The sequence below is a fragment of the Ostreococcus lucimarinus genome, chromosome 11 (genome assembly GCF_000092065.1).
Source record: "Ostreococcus lucimarinus CCE9901 chromosome 11, complete sequence".
In the NCBI taxonomy this organism is placed as follows: Eukaryota; Viridiplantae; Chlorophyta; class Mamiellophyceae; order Mamiellales; family Bathycoccaceae; genus Ostreococcus; species Ostreococcus sp. 'lucimarinus'.
Window position 1 is genome coordinate 89567 of NC_009365.1, and position 17626 is coordinate 107192.

Below are 17626 nucleotides of genomic sequence, written 5' to 3' on the forward strand. Positions count from 1 at the left end.
GCCCCCGTGCGTCCGATGATTTGTCCGACAATCTTTTCTTGCTCTTCAAAACTAAAGTGTTTCTCGAACAAAGGCCAAAGCTCAGCTTCTTCTTTCGCGACGTGCGTCTCCATGGACACGCGCATCGCCACGCACGCCTGCTGAATATCGTTGACTAAACCTTCGCGAAACCCGGAATGCGCCTTCTTGTTGTTACCACCCTTTTCCTTCCCTTGACCTTCTCCCGCCGTGGAGACGGACGAACGCATCTCCGCGATGAGCTCGACGACGTATTTCATCAGCTCCGCCTCTTGCTTGTGATCGAGCGTGTAAGAGTGCGACACGTTGTGCAACGCGCTCTTCGCCTCGAGCGCGGGAAATACGATGTCGTCTTCCGACATCGAGTGCGCCTCGTACACGCCTCGCAAGAAGACGAACCGACCGTCAATCATGCGCACCAAGCGTGCGTCCTCTTCGTCCGTTCCCGTGCTCGAAATGGCCAAGATATCGTGCTCCAACCGACGAAGCTCGTGGCGCAGCGCGTTGTGAAACTGAAAAATGTGATCGATGGGTAACTTTTGTTGCGTCGTCGTCGTCGACGTCCCCGCGCCTCCGTTCGCAGCTTGTCGTCGTCGCTTCCGCGCGGGCTCCGAATCGTTTCGTCGCGCGTTTGACGTCGTCGCGAGTTCGCCGTCATCGTCGTCGTCGTCGCCGCCGCCCGCGCCGTCGACGAAGAGCGCTCGCAAAATCGGCGTCGATTCCGCGCGTTTCCGATGCGCCCCCCTCAGCGACCGACGCAGCGCGATCGCGGCTTCAGAATCCACCGCGCTCGCCGCCATCGCGCGTTCGAGGTCATCGTTCACGCTCGCATCGCTGCACGTCGCCGCCCAGGCGAGCATATCGCACGCCTCCTCCGCCGACAGCGCGCCCACGAATCGCCACACCAACTCCCGCTGTTCGTCCGCGCCGACCCGCGCCTCCAACATCGGCAGCACGTGTTCGCTCTCCTTCGCCAGGTGCGCCTTCAGCGTCGTCCGCGTCGCGTGCACGATCCTCGCCGCCTTCGCCGCCGCCCCAGATTCCCCGTCTCCCGCCGCCAGCGTCTCCAGGCATCCCGTCACCTCCTCGAACAACCACTCCTCCGCCTCGTGCTCGAATTCGTACGCGTACGCCACGTTCTCGATCCTCGACGCGACGAACGGAAACAGCACCTCGTCCTCCGCGCGCGTGTGCGCCGCGTACCGCTTCGCGAACGCGCGCCACGTCCCGCACAGCGCCATCGCGTCGCCGTCCTCCGCGCGCGCGCTCGCGCCGCCGCCCTCCGCCGCGTCGTCGCGTCGCCGCGCCAACCTCGCGCACGCGTTCGCGATCGCGTCGATCGATCCCTCGAACGCGCGTCGAAACACGGTGTGAAACTTGGACGCCGCCCCCGTCGCCGGCGCGACGTCGTCCGTCGCGCGCGCGCGCGCGCGCGTCGTCGGCACCCTTCGATCGCGCGGTTTCGTCATCGATTCGATTCGTTTCGTTTCGGCTTTTTCGCGAGTCCCGCGCGCGATCGAGCGCTGGGCGCGATGAACGCGATGGACGCGTCGTCGTCGAGCGCGCGCCGGACGCGATGGACGCGCGCGCCGATCGGCGTCGCGCTCTGACACCGCGACCGCGTCGATGAGTGAATGATTTCGCGTCACGATTTCGCGCCGCCGACGACACACCGCGCCGCGTCGCGCGCCGCGCCGTCGCTCGCATGTCCGCGACGCGTTCGGTCGTCGCGTCCGCGACGCCGCGCCGTCGCGCGTCGCGTCCTCGAGCGACGAATCGTCGTCGACGGCTTCGCGCGCGCGCTTCATCCATCGCGACGCGCGACGACGACGACGACGACGACGCGCGATCGAGGACGCGACGCCGACGACGAGGCGACGGCGCCGGACACCAGAGCGACCGCGAGGCGTCCGCGCGTCCCGACCGCGCGGACGCGTCGGCGCGATGGCGAAGGCTCGAGCGGGACGCGACGACGACGCTCGGGACGCGCGACGCGCTGAGCAAAAGGACGCTGGGCGCGGACGACGGAGGGTACGAGTGGCTCAGACGCGCGTGCGATGACGTGGCGGAGGACGTCGTGCGAGGGGTGATCGAAGGCGGCGGCGAATGGTCGAGGGAGGACGGGATGGTGGGGTTCGATTTGACGGCGGCGACGACGGCGGCGGCGAGGCGCGGCGGCGAGGCGCCGAACGCGACGTGCGGCGCGGCGATAGCGCATCGAGCGACGACGAATCCGATGTTTTTGCGAGCGGCGTTCGAGCGGTTGGTGAGAGATGGGTTCGACGGGGACGAGGCGCGGGCGAAGGAGAGCGCGGCGTGGGGGTGGATTCGAGGGGCGATTGCGAAGCGGTCGAGCGGCGGCGATCGCGCGGACGCGGCGCGGGCGAAGAGGATGGCGAAGACGGAGGACGATGGGACCGCGGACGTCGCCGAGCGCGCGCGGGAGGCGACGCGTGTGCGTGTGTCGACGTTCGTCGAGCGCGGACGGGAGTTGTTGGCGATAGAGCGCGCGAGGGAGATGGAGATGGCGGCGGAGACGGCGGTGGATCGCGAAGACGTCGAAGACGTCGACGACGAATCGTCTGGATTCGTTTCCGAAGAGTCGAGCGAGTTCGGCGCCGCGGTTTCTGGTTTGCGCTTAGTCGGCGCTACGCGCGGGTCGGACGGCAAAGCGCTGGTGGTGTTGCGCGCCGCGGACGGCGAGGCCATCGCGGTGAACTCGCTCACCGTGGGCGATCGAGTGACGATTTCGGCGTACGGCGACGAATTCGCGAGCGCGGACGAGTCCGCGGATGGGAGCGCGGCGACGTTTTCGAGCGAGGCCACGGTTCGGTTTATGGGTGACGCTCTGAATGCGACGGCGAAAGGGCGTTACGGAGACGCGTCGTCGATTTCATTAGAGTACGCCGACGACGAGCAGGCGCTCGTGCGCGCGCTCTCGGGTCTCGAGATTTGTCTCTCGCGGGCGCCGGACGAGACGACGTACGAACGTCAGGCACGCGCCCTGGACATTCTCGAATCTATTCCAGCGGTGAAACGTTCAAAACCGGCGTGTCTGCGCGTCGTGAAGACGATTTTCAGTGAAGACCGGCCAGCGATGTGGCGCGACGCGCGCGATTTTTACGGAGGCGACGGCGCCGGTTTCGCCGCCGTGCCGACGAAGTCGCTCAAACGCGTCGACGCTCAATCGCTCGCGACGAAGACGTCGTTCGACGAATCTCAGGTTCTCGCGCTGCGCGCGGCGGCTTCGACAAACTACCCCGTGGTGTGCATTCAAGGCCCACCGGGGACTGGTAAAACGAGCGTGGTGGTGGAAATCATCGCCCAAGCCGCGGCGAGGGGCGAGCGCGTACTCGCGTGCGCGCCGAGCAATTTAGCGGTGGATAACCTGGTCGAGCGCCTGGACGGCGTCACCGACGTTCGAGCGGTACGTTTCGGCGCACCCGAACGCATCAGCGCCGCCGCGCTCTCGTGCTCGCTCGACGCCAAAGTTTCCGAGGCGACCGAGTTGTTTTTCCAAACGCAACGCGTGGAATCGAGCGAGACGTCTACGAAACTTCGCGCGTTGATGGACCGCTATCAAAAGGCGACCAACGTGCCGAAAAAGCAAAGGGAAAAGCTTCAGAGCGAAATAGAGGCGCTGAAAAAGAAGCTCAAAACCACGGTGAGCGCTGGTACGAAGCATCGTAAGGCGTCGCAGGCAAAGATTTTGCGAGAAGCCAACGTGGTGTTGGCGACGAACGCGGGCGCGGGAATGGACACGGTGCAACAGCTGCCGCCCTTTGATCTCGTCGTCGTAGACGAGGCGGCGCAAGCGAGCGAACCTTTGAGTTGGATTCCACTCGTGCGCGGCAGACGCGCTGTTTTGATCGGTGATCCGTGCCAGTTGGCGCCCGTCGTGCGCTCGCTCGAAGCCGTCGAGGCGGGATTGGCTCGCTCGCTCATGTCGAGATTGATGCCCGCACCAGAAAATTTAGACGACGAAGACGACGGATGGAACGCGCGTGCATATGCCTCATCGGGCGTGCTCACCCTGACGCTCTCGACGCAGTACCGCTCACACGAAACCATTAGCTCGTGGTCGAGTCGTGAGGCGTACGGGGGACGCCTGCGCGCCGCCGAAAGCGTTCGCGGCGCCTTGCTTCGCGACTTGCCCGGAGTGCAAGATACGCAAATCACGCGCATACCCATGCTCATGATTACTGCTCGTTCGCCTTACGGGCGCATTCCAGCAGAGTGTAACGAACGTCGCGTTGGTGGCTCCTACATCAACGAAGGCGAGGCGACGACGGCGGCGGCGCACGTACTGATGATGCTCAAGGCGGGCGTGCGCGCGTCAGACATTGCGGTGATTTCTCCCTACGCCGCCCAAGTTCGCTTGCTTCGAAGCGTTCTCGCGGTCGCGCTCGAGGACGTTGAAGGCGCTGATGCTGTGGAGATTTCCTCGATCGATTCGTTTCAAGGGCGCGAGGCGGAGTGCGTCATCATCAGCACGGTGCGCTCGAATGCTCGCCGCGGCGTCGGTTTCTTGTCCGATAACCGACGCATGAACGTAGCGGTGACGCGCGGAAAACGACACGTGACAATCATAGGAGACGACAAGACAATCATGGGAGATGCGTTTTTGCGACGACTCGTCGAGCACATCGAAGCCACCGCCGCCGCCGTAATTCCTCGCGTCGATCTATTCGCGCCGGTTGCCGCGACGTAGCACCGCAATATTATTAGCATGACTAGCTCACACGATGCACGCAACTTAGTGAAAGATTCACTCATCGTAGCTCATTACATGGTGCGCTAATCGTGAATCGCTCTTAAAACTTTCGCGAGAATTCCTGCTCGGCGATTTTCGCTCGCGCGATGACGTCGCCCGTGACGCGCGAAATGGCCACGCGCGCTTCGCGTTGCGTCGTCACCAACTTTTCGCGTAAATCCTCGTTTTCGCGCCGCAACTCTCGAAGTGCCTTGCGCATGGCTTCCATGTCACTTCCATGGATCGCAGCGTCGACATCCACACTCGACGCGCTCAGCGGCGAGTCAAACTTGAGCTGCGTGCCGCCCATGCGCGGCGAGTTGGAATCAATCGCCGCCAAATTTGCCATCTTTGAAGGCGCTGGGGACATGGACAGACGCCTGATCGCCTGCTGCACCTTTAAAATCGAATTCGTCACGCTCTCAGCCGTGTCTTCGCTCTTCGTGGGCTCGGGAGATTTCTCTGGCGCGCGCTTCGTTCCAGGAGGCGGCATGACGTCCCCAGATTTTCGCTTAGCCTTGCTCTTTGCCGCCACGACCGCGGGCGGCGCCGGTGCCGGCGCCGCGGCCGCCATACCGGGGAGGTTGGCAAACAAGTATCCACCGCCACCGCCGCCGAATCCGTTCAACGCAGCGCCGGACATCGTGGCGAGCGACGCTTGCTGCTTCGCCGCCTCGTCGAGCTTGGCCTTGTTCGCCGCCGCCGCCGCGTCGTTGGCACCTTGGTGTAATCGCTGCATGTGCGGCGGTCGTTGATTCGGTCGCGCGGGCGACGGTGACGCCATCTGCGCCATCAATCGCGCGTAGTATCCTTTCCCTTGCCACGACTCTTGCAGTTGCTCGCGCAAGCTCTTGGCGTGCAGCGATTTCGCCGGCGACGGCGCGTAGTCGGGCAACATTTCATCCGCCGCCTTCATGAGTTCCGCCACGCGACTGTGCACGTCGCTCACCGTGTCTTCGACCGCATGTCCGTTCGCCTTACGCTCGGCGAGCTCTTCTTCGTACCGAGCCTTGGCGTACGCCTCGAGGTACGCCTGGCGTTGCCTGGGATTCCCGACAAACGCCGGCGACGGCGGCACTTCATCCGCCGCCACGGATTCCCAGCTCTGAAACTCCCCGAACCGCGTCACGCCTTTGTGCGTCCTCCGGGATGATCTACGCTTGTTATTATTTCCTCCATCCACCCCCTCCTCGCTCGAATTCGTCATGTGCGAGCTCGTGCTATCGTTAAACGACGCGTCCGCGCGATTTCCCGGCGGCGTGCGTCCGCTCGACGAAGACCCCGCGCTCAGCTTTCTCCCCACCATCGACGCCGGCGTCGGCTCCAATCCGGGCGGTGAGTTCGACGCCCCCGAAAATGACGCATTCTTGCTCACATCCGGTATCGAGCTAAACGACAGATCCGCCGCGTCTCCCGACGCGCGTCCGCTCGACCGCCGTCTCGGCGCGTCGTCCCCCTTTTGCGTCACGTCCGAGTTCCGTTTCGCGTTCCCGCGCGTCGCGCGCCCGCTCGACGTCGACGATTTTCCCTGCGCGCGCGCGCGTCAGTCACCGCGTCGCGCGCGCGCGTCGAGGTTCGAAAACGTTCGTCGCGGGGGAACGTCATCGCGATGCGTCGTCGCGCGCGCATCGTCGCGCGCGCGCGATCCAGCCGTCCGCGCGCGCCGGCGCGCCGCGCCGCGATCGCGCGCGCACGTTCGCGTCGATCGCGACGCACCTTATTCGTCGCGTCGTTGAGCGCGGGCATGACGCGTCGTGTTTTGGCGATTTCGTGGAAGTGACGTTTTGCTTCCCCGTTGTTCCCCCGCGCGCGAGGCGCGAGACGTCGAGACGTCGAGACGTCTCGCCGAGCGATGCGCGCGGGCGCGAGCGGCGACGCGCGGGCGATGCGATGGATTACAACAGTGATGTACACGTACGGCGATGTACAGTCGATGCGCGGTATTGATGCGCGATACAGGTTCGAATCAGTCGGCGGTCGGCCCTTCCCAAAAGCCGTCGACCATCCACTCGCTCGCGTCGTCGGCGAAGAAATCATCCCGCTCGCGATCCGCCGCCTCGCGCTCGTCCCACATTCGCTCGTAATCTTCCAAGCGGGTGTCGTCCTCGGACGCGCTGTCGAGGAGCATGTTTTGAATGCTGATGGGCAAGCTCTCGACGTAGTCGTACGAGTGGATGCGATATATAAGTTCTGGGAATTCGTCGACGACGGCGCGCGCGTCGCAATTCGGTTCCAAACTCGCCAGTTTTGCCACCGCGCGCTCAATGTGGGCGTGAATGTCATCCACCAGTAATAATTGCGGATGACGCTCGATCAATCCGGTGACATCGCGACACATATCGCTCGAGCACAAAACGTCTTGCAACTCGAGCACGCGTTTACTCGCGGCGACGAATTCAATTTTCAAAACCCCTGGGTCGCGTTCGAACACCGCGCACACGTCGATGTCCGGCAGAAGTCTTCGCAGGCGATCGCCCGCGATCGCGATCTGCGCTGGATCGCGCATTTCACGGTGCGTTTCGCCGACGTCGACGAGCGCGCGCACGACGCGATCTCTCGCGCCCGCGTACTCGCGCCAAAACGTCACCAGTTCCACCGCCCACGGTTCGGTGTAGCCGAGGTTGTCCACGTCGACCGCCGCATCGAGCGCGTTTTGAGCCTTGGCTTCGTCGCGGCGACGCGCGGACGCGCGGCACGCGCTGGGACGACGGACCGAGCGCGCCGAGTGCCTCGGCTGCGCGTTCAAAAGCGCGCCGGAAGACGCGCGCGCGCGGCGCGCTGAGTGAATCGAAGCGGGCGCGGGGGTGCGGACGCGCGCGCGCACGCCAGCGGCGATGACGCGAGGCATGGCGCCGACGCTCGCGCGGTCACCGCGCGCGGCGGTGTGACGAGGCGCGTCGCGGCGCGCGCGGGACGCGGCGGTTCGCGGCGGTTGGCGGTCGTTCGTATTATTCTATTCTCAATCTCGAACGGTGGGCGTTCGCGCGCTATGGTTCGACGTCGATGTAATCGCGGGTCGTCGACGCCGTTCACTTGTGTTTGAGTTTGGAGACGAAATCGTCGACGCTGAATTCTTCGGCGTATTGCGCCTCGTCCCACATTTCTTCGAGTCCGTTGACGATGTTGGAGAGACCGCCAGAAGCGGCGCCCGCGGCGGCGGCGGCCGCGCCCTTGGCGACGGGTGCACCGTCTTTGCCGAGTTTGACACCCTTCTCCGCGGTGAAGAGCTCGAGCATTTGACCGGTGTCCATGGCGCTCATGGACGCGTTGTCGGCGTTCACCACGGCGTTGGCGACGTCGAGCTTGAAGCGCTGCAGAGACATGATTTTCTCTTCGAGCGTGCCGCGAGTGAGGATGCGGTAGACGTTCACGGTCTTGCGTTGACCGAGTCGGTGTGCGCGATCCATGGCTTGCAAATCCTTCTGCGGGTTCCAGTCGTGCTCGAGGAAGACGACGGTGTCGGCGGATGTCAAGTTTAATCCCAAACCGCCGACGTGCGTCGTGAGCAAGAGCACGTCGATTGACGGGTCTGCGTTAAACTTGCGCACAACATCGAATCGCTGCGATGGTGGAATACTCCCATCGAGTCGTAACCAGCTTACGTCGCGCATTTGCGTCGTGAAAAGTTCGTTTTCTACCAAGTCGAGCAAGCTCTTGAGCTGGGAAAACACCAAGACGCGATGACCGGCGCCCGACGCCGGATTCGGCTTCCCCTCGTCCCCGTTGGACTTTTCTTCTTCTAAGTCTACTCCAATGCCACAATCAATCAATATTTGCTTCAACGCATCGAATTTCGGCGAGCGCATCTCAGGATTGAACTTTTTGCTCGCGCCGTCAGACACGACGAGTTTCGGATGCGAGCACAGCTTGCGCAAGTATTGCAGCGTCGTGAAGACGTGTTGCGCCGCGCCTTCGGCGCCTCCACCGCCTTCAATCGCGCTCACGGCTTGATCCTTTGCTTCGCTTGATTCGAACGCATCGTACATCTTGCGCTGCGCGTCCGTGAGTTCGACGTAGACGTCTTGAATAATCTTGGGCGGCAAATCCTTGAGCACTTCGTCCTTTGTGCGGCGCATGACGAAGGGCATGACTTGCTTGTGCAGTGCACCCGTGGCGAGCGCGCCTTGCTCGCTCAGTCCACCGCCTTTCTTCGCAGCCGCCGATCTCGCCGCGGCGATGCCGTAAGTCTTCTTGAACTCGCGCTCGGTGCCTAAAAATCCAGGCATGAGAAAGTCGAACAAACTCCAAAGTTCCACGACGTCGTTTTGAATCGGCGTGCCGGAGAGCAACAATCGGTGCTCCGCGCGCACGCTCTTCACCGCTTGCGTCACGCGACTTTTTGGGTTGCGGATGGCGTGACCTTCGTCCAAGACGCAGTAACACCAGTCGAATTTGTCCAACGAATCGAAATCGGCGCGAACAGATTCATACGACATGATGACGACGTCGTACTTGCCAAAGTCCTTCTGTAACGCGCGACGGTCGGGTGGACTGCCGTGGTACTCAAGCGGGCGCAACACATCCGGTTCGACGTAAAGCCCGATCTCGTACGCCCAGTGACTGACGAGGGTGCTCGGGCAGATCACCAAGTGCGGGAGTGTTTTCAATCCAGCTTCCTTGCGCTCCACCGTCGTCGCGGCGAGAATGCACGTCGATTGAAGCGTCTTTCCAAGACCCATGTCGTCCGCGAGCGCACCGTGCAACTTGAAGCGACGCAAGAACGCGAGCCAATTCACACCATCTTGCTGATACGGGCGCAGCGTGCGCGCACACTTGAACGGGAGTTTGAAGTCTTCAATCTTGCTGTTGTCCAAGAGCGCCTCGAGGAATTCGCCATCCTTCTTTGAGCGTTCTTTTTGCTTGGTCGTCAGATCGTTCGGCGGTTCTTTACCGACAGCGAGCGGAAGCAACGGTACCAGCTTTGCGAACGCACGGGTGGCGTTTCCACGAATTTTCAGATCCGGATCACTCATTCGACCCATCAGAGGAACGAGAAGTAAGACGCAATACGGCGCGAGCACGGCGCCGAGTGTGTCGACAAGTTCGCTCGCGAGGCCGACGGCACCAGCACGCTTCGCCGTCTGCGAGGCCGCCTCTCCTTCTTCTAACTTCGGCACGATGAAGTCTAACAACGACGAAATGATTCGCTCGGGATGCTTCGAAGCGATGCTCGCTATGGTCTTTGCCGCAGTTTTCCGCACCGCGACGTCGGTGTACAACGCTGCGGCGAACGCCGTCTTGGTCGTTTCGATAACTTTCTCCTCCAAAGCTTCGTGCACCACGGGGCCTAAAATCTTGAACAACTGCAACGCATCGACGAGTGACTGCAGCGTTGCGGTGGGAGCATTTTCAGGCGGGGCTTGCGTGATCGGCTTCATCATGAGCGCGTCCAACGCGCCAAGTTGGTTGAAAACGTCCGCTCCGAAGAGCGAAGCCGCCGAACGAATCACCGCCTCGCCACCGCGTCTCGCGATTGTCGCGTCACTGATAACTTCTTCATCGACGATGCCCGCGACGGACTTCTTCTTCTTCCCATCATCTTCCTCTTCTTCTACTTCTTCCGTCAATCCAGCTTTGGGCGTCTCGGCTTCGTCGCCGCAAATCATCGACGTGATGTTCTTGAGAAGCTTATCGTTAGGCGACGGCGAGCGCGAAGTGCACAGCTTCATCATAGCCGCCACCGAAGCCGCGGCATGTGCTTGCAAATCTGCATCGCGTTCGCGACGCACAGACGACATCAACGGTTGAATGAATGGATTCAGTTTCGGAGGCAACGCGCCGAAACCGACAGCGGCACCCGCGGCGGCGGCGAGCACGGCGCCGTGAAGCTTCGCTTCGGTATCTCGCAAACGTTGCGCGGATGCATGAAGAGAACCTCGCGCCGTTTCCACGGCAGCTATCTCGGACTGCGATGGAAAGAGTCGATCGTGGTTGGTCAGTCTCGTACGAGTTCGGTGGCGCAATGGGGGATGTTCGAGGACTTATACTTCTCTTCGGGCAATGCTAGCTCTGAGGAAACCTGTGAGCCTCGTTTTTATGTAGGAGCTGGACACGACGCAAGCGTTCGTCCGATGCCCGTGATACTAAACCCATGTGGTGAAACCGCATGAAATACCACGCGCAGAGTGCGCGCGGCGCCGATCGTACGTGTAGACGTCGCCGCCGCCGCGCGCGAACTCCGAAGCGAGAAAAAATCGAACACGTGAAACGTACCTGTGGCACAGCCGCCGAGAGCGTCGCAGCCGAATCCGCACCAAAACCATCTGCCTCGGGACTAGGAACTTCACCCGTGACGACGACGCCATTCGTCGCCGCCACACGCAAAAATGCCATCGATTCGCTTTTCACGTACTTGACCATTTGCGCCACCTCGCCGTACGGTGTCGGCGACGGTGCGCTGGGATATGCCGGATTCGTATTTGCTAAAATTGCCCCCAGTTGCGCACCAGGCGCTTGCAACGTCGGACGTTGCGGACCAGGCGGAACCACTCGAAGCCAAGAGGTGAGCAAGTGCGCGCCGGCGAGACGCGCGGTGGCGAGCTCGCCCGTGAGCATGCCCACGATGTGCTGCTCCATACGAGCGACCGAACTCGAGCGTTCGTGCGCGCCGAACGCCGCGGCTAGACGCGCGAGGCACTCGAGTCCACGCATACGACCAGCGGTGGTGGCCGGCCAATCTTTCGCGACGGCGCGAATCTCACCCTTAACGCTCGGCGGCGTGGAGACGAAAATTAATTTGCCCTCGCCACGAGCGTTCGCCACCGTTGTCGCGAGTTCGCACCACTTCGCGCCGTGTACCGTGAACGTAGCCTCGATGATGGCGATCGGGACCGTGCGCAAAAGCGCCACCCACGCCTCGCTCGCCGCATCGGCGCTCGCCGCGTCGACGTCGAGCAGCGCGCCTTGAAATGCGTGACGCATCGCCGGCGCGCACGCCTCTTGCACCCACAACTGCGTCGACGCGTTCGGCTCGACGGCTAACAGTCGAGCAAGCGTCTGCCACACGGCCAGTCGTACGGCTGGGATCGGGTGCGCGGCGAACGGCCAAAGACGTGGGACGACTTCAGCGAGCGCGGCGGTGGACTTTGCGCGCGTCGATTCCAACGCGTACAGTTCGGCGATGAGCTTCATCACCGGTACCGCACTCGGTGACAAGTCGTCGAGCTCGTTGAGGAGCCCCCACAACGACGAAAGTAATTCGTTGAATTGCGGATGACTCGGCAAGTGCTCGACGGCAGGTAATAAGGATTCCGCCGCGGCGCCTCGCACGTCGTCGTCGGCGTCCACGAGCGCCTTGGTCGCCGCGGGTAGCGCTGCGGGCAAAAGCTCGACTGCCAACTCTGACTTTGCGGCGAGAATATACTTCAACCCGAGCAACGCGGAGTGCCGCACTTCCCACTCGGGGCGCGACAGTAGTGTGAGCGTGCACGACACCACGGCGTCGACGGCTTGCGGCGACAACGGCAAAAGCGCCGCGCCGAGCGCCTGCGCGGACGTCTCACGGACGGGCGCCACCGCGCCGTCGCCCGCGAAATCACCGAAACGGTCAAGCGCTAGTATGCACAGTAAGCGCACGCACATGTCCTCGAGCCAAGCGGCGTTGGACTCGCGAGCGATCTCCACCGTTCCCGGTTCTGGTTTCACTCCGGGCGGCGGCGCCCAAATAGCCGCGCTCGCCGCCTGATGACGTAGCACCTCACGCAACGCCGCGGCGGCGCCGTGACGCTCTTCCCACCCCTCCGAAAACATCATGTACGCCAACGTCTCGCAGGTGCGCGCGAGCGGCCATCCGCCCGCGGCGACTTCCGCCTGTTCCTCGTCGTCCTCCTCCGCTTCCGCCTTCTCCTGTTCCAAACGCGCCGCTTCCTCGTCCTGCTTCGACCGCTTCGCGTCCAGCGGATTCGCGCCTTCGCGCAACATCCGTTTCGCCTTACGCTTCAACTTGTTCAGCTCTCGCGCGCTCAAATGACTGTAATCGACGTCGCCGGTCAACCCGTCCACCGCCTCCGCCGCGCTATCGCCAACCGCAACCTTCTCCTGCACGGTCACCTTCCCATCGTCCAGCAAATCCTCATCCTTCACCAAATCACTCATCTTCATGTTCTCGTCCATCATCGCTCCCGCCTCGGGGCCGAGCTCCATGCCTAACCTTCGCTTCAACGACGCCTTGGCTTGCGCCAACCGTTCCGCCTTCGTCCCCGGTCCGTTTTCCAGCCGCCACCCGATCCCGCTCGAACTCAACAGTATCCCCGCCTTTTCCAGCACGCGCTCGACGTCGAACTTCGCGAACGTGAGATCGAGCGCGTCCGAGCCCGCGTTCGCGTCCCGTCCCGTCTTCGCCTCGCTCGCGTCCCGTCCCGCGTCTCGTTCCGCCCCATCGCTCTCCATCGCGATCAGCGCGTCCACGCTCGGGTGTCGCAACCGCGACGCGATTTCACTCATCGTCGCGCTCGCCGCGACGCGGGTCTCCCATTTTTTGCTCCGCAGGTGCGCGCGAACGCGACGGAGGAGATTGGGCAACTGCGTCGAGTGCGACGCGGCGAGTTCGCCAATCTGACGCGCGGCCTCGCGCCTCGCGGCGGCGGTGGAGCCGGTGTCGAGGAGTTTGATCAGGCGGTCCAGGCGCGAGCCGCCGGATTCCGCCATGGCGCGCGGTGACGGCGGCGCGATCTGACGCGAGAATGCGTCGACGCCGCGAGGAGGCGTCGACTTCGGCGCGACGCGTCAGCGAATCGAATGCGTCGGGTTCGTTACAGTTCGAGTCGAAGATTTGAGATTGAAGCGCTAATCCACGTCGTTCGCCGCGCCGCCGGGCGCGGCGCCGGCGCCCGGGAAGCCGCCCGGGAAGCCGCCCGGGAAGCCGCCGGGCGCGCCGCCCGGCATCGCGCCGCCCATCGAAGCCATCAATTTTTGCAACACCGGTCCGACTTCGGGGTCGCTCATGTACTGCATCGCCGCCATCGGGTTCTTCATCATCGTTTGAAGCGCTTGCATGACCTTGGGGTTCTGCATCGCGGCGATGAGATCGGGGTCGCTCATCAGCTTTTGCGCCATCTCGGGCGAAACGCCGGGCGGCAAGTCGCCGGCGCCGCCCGGGAATCCGGCGCCCGGTTGGCCGAACCCAGGCCCGCCGGCGTCTTTCGCCGCGGCTTCTTTGCGCGCCGCCTCCGCGGCGGCTCGGCGTTTTTCGAGCTCTTCTCTTTCCTTGGCCTCCTTCGCGGCGCGCGCCTTGCCCTCGCGCACGTGAAGCTCGTGCACGACGCTCAAGACTTTTTTATGCATCTCCCCGTACGTCTCGTCGAAGTCCTGAGACAATCCCGCGCTCAGATCCGCGTTGGCCTCGTTCCAGTGTCCCAAGTACCTGTGCGCCGCGCCTCGAACCTTCAACGCCTTGGCCGAATCCGGATTCAACTTCAACGCCGCCGTCCCGTCTCGAATCGCCGACAGCGGCTTTCGCAACTTGATGAAACATTCCGCCCGTTTCGCGTACGTCAGCGCCGACGGCGCGATCATCAGCGCCTCCGTGTACCTCTCGATCGCCTCCTCCCACGCCTCGCGCGCGAACGCCTCGCTCGCCAGTCGCTTCGCCTCGCTCGCCTTCGCCTCCTCCGCCTCCCCGAGCGTCTCCGGCGCCGTCTCCGCCCCCATCGCGATCGCGCTCAGATCATCGCTCTCGGCCGCCATCGCCTCGTCGTCCTCGATCTCGATCGCGTCCGTCCCCGTCCCCGTCGTCGTCGTCGTCCGCGGCGCCGGAATCGTCGCCCCCAAATCCTCCTCGAGCCATCGTCGGAAGAATTCGAGCGCCGGCGCGTCCAGGATCGCGCTGTCTTCCTTCGCCGCGCGCACGAGGTGTCGCAGCGCCTCCAGCGTCGCCGTCGTCGGCGCGCGTTCGCGCGTCATCGCGCCCGGTCGTCGCGTCGTCGAGTGCCGCCGATGAATGAATCTTCGCGAACGACGATTCGATCGACGCGCCCGTAAGTTTGCCGACATCACCCATCGCGGCCGCGCGGCGTCGCGCGCGCGCCGACGGGAATCGCTCGACGTCGAGCAACTCTCGAATTCGCGATTTTTTTTAACTCGCGCGCGATCGCGTCGAATCTTCGTCGCGACCGGTCGCCGCGTCGTCGCCCCCCCCGAGGTGGTTACGCCGCGCGTCCTTCGCGCGCGGCACTCGGCGACGCGTCGTCGACGGCGCGCGTCGCGCGCGACGTCGCGACCTCGCGGATGCGTCGCGCGACGCTCGATCGCGCGCGTCGCGCGCTCGCGTCGCGCGCGCCGATGGAAACGGCGCTCGAGGATGCGAAATCGATGATCGAGTACGCGCGCGCGCGATGGCGCGTCGGCGCGCGAGGCGACGCGCGGGGGGTGCTGGAACACGCGAGCGTGGCGCTGAGGCGACGAGGCGAGGAACCGGCGACGTCGAGCGCGATCGCGCGCGCGCGCACGGCGTGGGCGCACCTGGCGCGGGAGCGAGGCGAGCGCGGGACGGCGCGAGACGCGGCGCGAGACGCGCGAGACGCGGCGCGCGAGAGCGGAGCGCCGGAGGACGGCGCTTCGGCGGACGCGATGTGGACGCTCCTGGAGGCGCGGGAGGAAGCGAAGGAGGCGACGTGGGCGGACGTGGTCGAGGGCGCGCGGCGCGGCGCGGGAGGGGGAGCGGGAGGGCGGTGCGCGGCGGCGGGCGCGGAGACGCTGGCGGCGCTGACGCGAAGACGCGCGAGGGACGCGTTGGAGGCGGCGGAGACGTGCGAGATCGCGCTCAGGGGGATGTCGTCGGAGGAGTTGCGAGAGGCGAAGGACGCACCGCACGGGTGGGCGATCGCGAGCGCGATGAAGGCGCTGGGACACGTCGAGAGGTTGACGCCGAGCGGGTCGAGCGAACGCGCGTTGGAACTGTACGAACGCGCCGCCGAGTACGCCAAGGACGTGGCGCTGAGCGAGCACCCGGGGGCGATGGCGTCGAGGATGATCGCTGAGGATTTGCAAGCGGATTGCGCGTTGGCGCGCGCGCAGGCGTACGCGGCGCTCGGGGACGTGGAGAACGCCGAGACGTTCGCCGCGCGAGCGGTGAGCGCCGCGGAGGCGTTGGGCGACGAAAAGCATCCGCGCGTCGGAGCGGCGATCGCGGTGAGCGGGGACGTGTACGTGGCCAAAGCGCTCAGATCGATGTCGAACGATGAGAAGACGTCTTTGGGCGACGGCGCGGGCGTGATGTTTGCCGAGGGGTTGTACAAGAGCGCCATAAAATTGATGCATTACCCGCACGTCGTCGAGGATGGGAAAATCGTCCTCGATTACGAGGCGAGGCACTTGTGCGCGCTGTTGCACGCGCGCTACTCGAGCATTTTGCGCGCGTCTGGCGGTCAGCGCGAGCGTGAAGCCAACGCGTGGCTCGAAAGCGCAAAGATTTTGTGGCCAGATGAGCGCGGCGACGATGAAGGCGTCGACGGCGTCGACATCGTGACCAAGGCGGCGACGAAGCTCGGCGTGAAGCACGGACCGTCGGTGTTGATCGATTTACAGCAAATGGCGCCTCTCACCATGGGCGCGTGAGCGTTGGTGCGTGCGCCGTGTACTTTTACTCCTTCCTACGCTACGGTTTCGCGCACGCCTTTAGTTTAGACGATTCGTTAGACGAAGAAACATCACGTTTTTCGCTCACTCGCCGCCTCCTCCGTCTCGACGTGCAACGAGTGATGTCGCCGCTCTGCCTTCGTGAACCCGAGCTCGCGATAGTTCACGCGCGCTTCCGCACTCGTCGTACCCACCGGCGAGTTTGCGGTTTTCGACGAAGGACCGCTGAGGATGGCGGTTAGATCGCCTCCAGCCTCCGCCGCGCGCATCGCGGCTTCGAGTTTGGCTTCGAAATCGAGCGCACTCGTCGACGGCGTCGGTTTCGCCGCGGGTTCGTACTTTTCCGGTGACTTGACTTCTAATTTCGGCTTGAACTCGCGCTTCGGCACCGCGCGATCGAGCGGTTGCTTCTCGATCGGCGTCGACGCGCCGCGCGTTTCCTTGAGCGCGGCGGATAACATGCGCTCAAACGCATCGTCCTCGGCGGCGCTCGCCGGCGGCGACGCCTCCACCGCGGGACTGTTCACGGGACTGTTCACGAACTCCACAGGCGCGTCGACGTCCATCGCGACGTCGTCTCGTGCGCTCAAATCGTCCTCAACCTTCGCCTCGCCGTCGCCTTCCGAATTCGCCTCCGCGTCGTCGTCGCCTCCGCTCGCCTTTGGCGGCGAATTCGCCAAACCGCCCTTGGCCGCGAGCATCCGCCCGACGTCCACTCCCGCCGCCTCCGCCGCCATCGCGCGCCGCAGCTGCGCCTCGAATAACGCGTTTCTATCCTCTTCGTAAATCACGCCGTCGATCGCCCCACCGTCGTCGTCGTCGTCGTCGTTCGCCCGCGTCGCCGTCACCGTCGGCACCGTCGTCCGCGCGCGTCCCGCGTCCTGACTCTTCACCACCGCCGCCGCCTTCACCGGCGCTCTCGCGACGCGCGCGTCGTCGTCCTTCGCGCGTCGACCGCGCGTCGGCGCGAACACCGCCGCCGTCGGGCTCGCGTCGAACGGAAACGTTTCGTCTTCCACCGGGGGAACGACTTTTCCCGTCGCGCTCGACGCCGCGCGGAGCCACGACGCACGCGAGACGCATATCGGCGAGACGTTGGACAGGTCGAACAGCGCGAGAAGTCTGCTCGCGTCGGCGGCGCGCGCGGGCGTCGAGGCGTCGGTCGTTCGCTCGCGCGCCATGGCGAGCGCGAGCGGCGAAGTGTCGCTCGCGAGCGGGACGCGAAGCGTCTCGGCGCGCGGGACTAATGGGCGGGGTAGCAATACAAAGAGGCGAATCGAG

General features: G+C 64.2%; 7 protein-coding genes across 7 annotated transcripts; 2 read left to right on the top strand and 5 right to left on the bottom strand.

The window, feature by feature from the left end:
- Positions 1-3280: 3280 nt before the first annotated feature.
- OSTLU_2292 (predicted protein) lies at positions 3281-4672 on the top strand (the record flags this gene model as incomplete). Its single annotated transcript, XM_001420210.1, has 1 exon — positions 3281-4672. A coding segment is annotated over one exon (1392 nt), but the record flags the coding sequence as incomplete, so codon positions are not given.
- Positions 4673-4832: 160 nt separating this feature from the next.
- On the bottom strand, positions 4833-6239 carry OSTLU_93408 (predicted protein; the record flags this gene model as incomplete). The annotated part of the gene is made up of 1 exon (XM_001420374.1): positions 4833-6239. A coding segment is annotated over one exon (1407 nt), but the record flags the coding sequence as incomplete, so codon positions are not given.
- A 498-nt stretch (positions 6240-6737) lies between these two features.
- On the bottom strand, positions 6738-7619 carry OSTLU_26368 (predicted protein; the record flags this gene model as incomplete). Its single annotated transcript, XM_001420375.1, has 1 exon — positions 6738-7619. The coding sequence occupies one exon, from the start codon at positions 7617-7619 to the stop codon at positions 6738-6740; it is 882 nt and encodes a 293-aa protein (XP_001420412.1).
- A 181-nt stretch (positions 7620-7800) lies between these two features.
- CHR3510 (predicted protein) lies at positions 7801-13417 on the bottom strand (the record flags this gene model as incomplete). Its single annotated transcript, XM_001420376.1, has 2 exons — positions 7801-10677; positions 10985-13417. The coding sequence occupies 2 exons, from the start codon at positions 13415-13417 to the stop codon at positions 7801-7803; spliced, it is 5310 nt and encodes a 1769-aa protein (XP_001420413.1).
- Positions 13418-13555: 138 nt separating this feature from the next.
- Positions 13556-14672, bottom strand: OSTLU_19724 (predicted protein; the record flags this gene model as incomplete). Its single annotated transcript, XM_001420377.1, has 1 exon — positions 13556-14672. Exon 1 carries the CDS (start codon positions 14669-14671, stop codon positions 13556-13558), a length of 1116 nt encoding a protein of 371 aa, XP_001420414.1. The 5' UTR covers position 14672.
- Positions 14673-15049: 377 nt separating this feature from the next.
- OSTLU_17236 (predicted protein) lies at positions 15050-16324 on the top strand (the record flags this gene model as incomplete). Its single annotated transcript, XM_001420211.1, has 1 exon — positions 15050-16324. The coding sequence occupies one exon, from the start codon at positions 15050-15052 to the stop codon at positions 16322-16324; it is 1275 nt and encodes a 424-aa protein (XP_001420248.1).
- On the bottom strand, positions 16309-17541 carry OSTLU_26372 (predicted protein). The gene has a single exon (XM_001420378.1). It carries the CDS (start codon positions 17524-17526, stop codon positions 16417-16419), a length of 1110 nt encoding a protein of 369 aa, XP_001420415.1. The 5' UTR covers positions 17527-17541; the 3' UTR covers positions 16309-16416.
- Between the last annotated feature and the right edge of the window lie 85 nt (positions 17542-17626).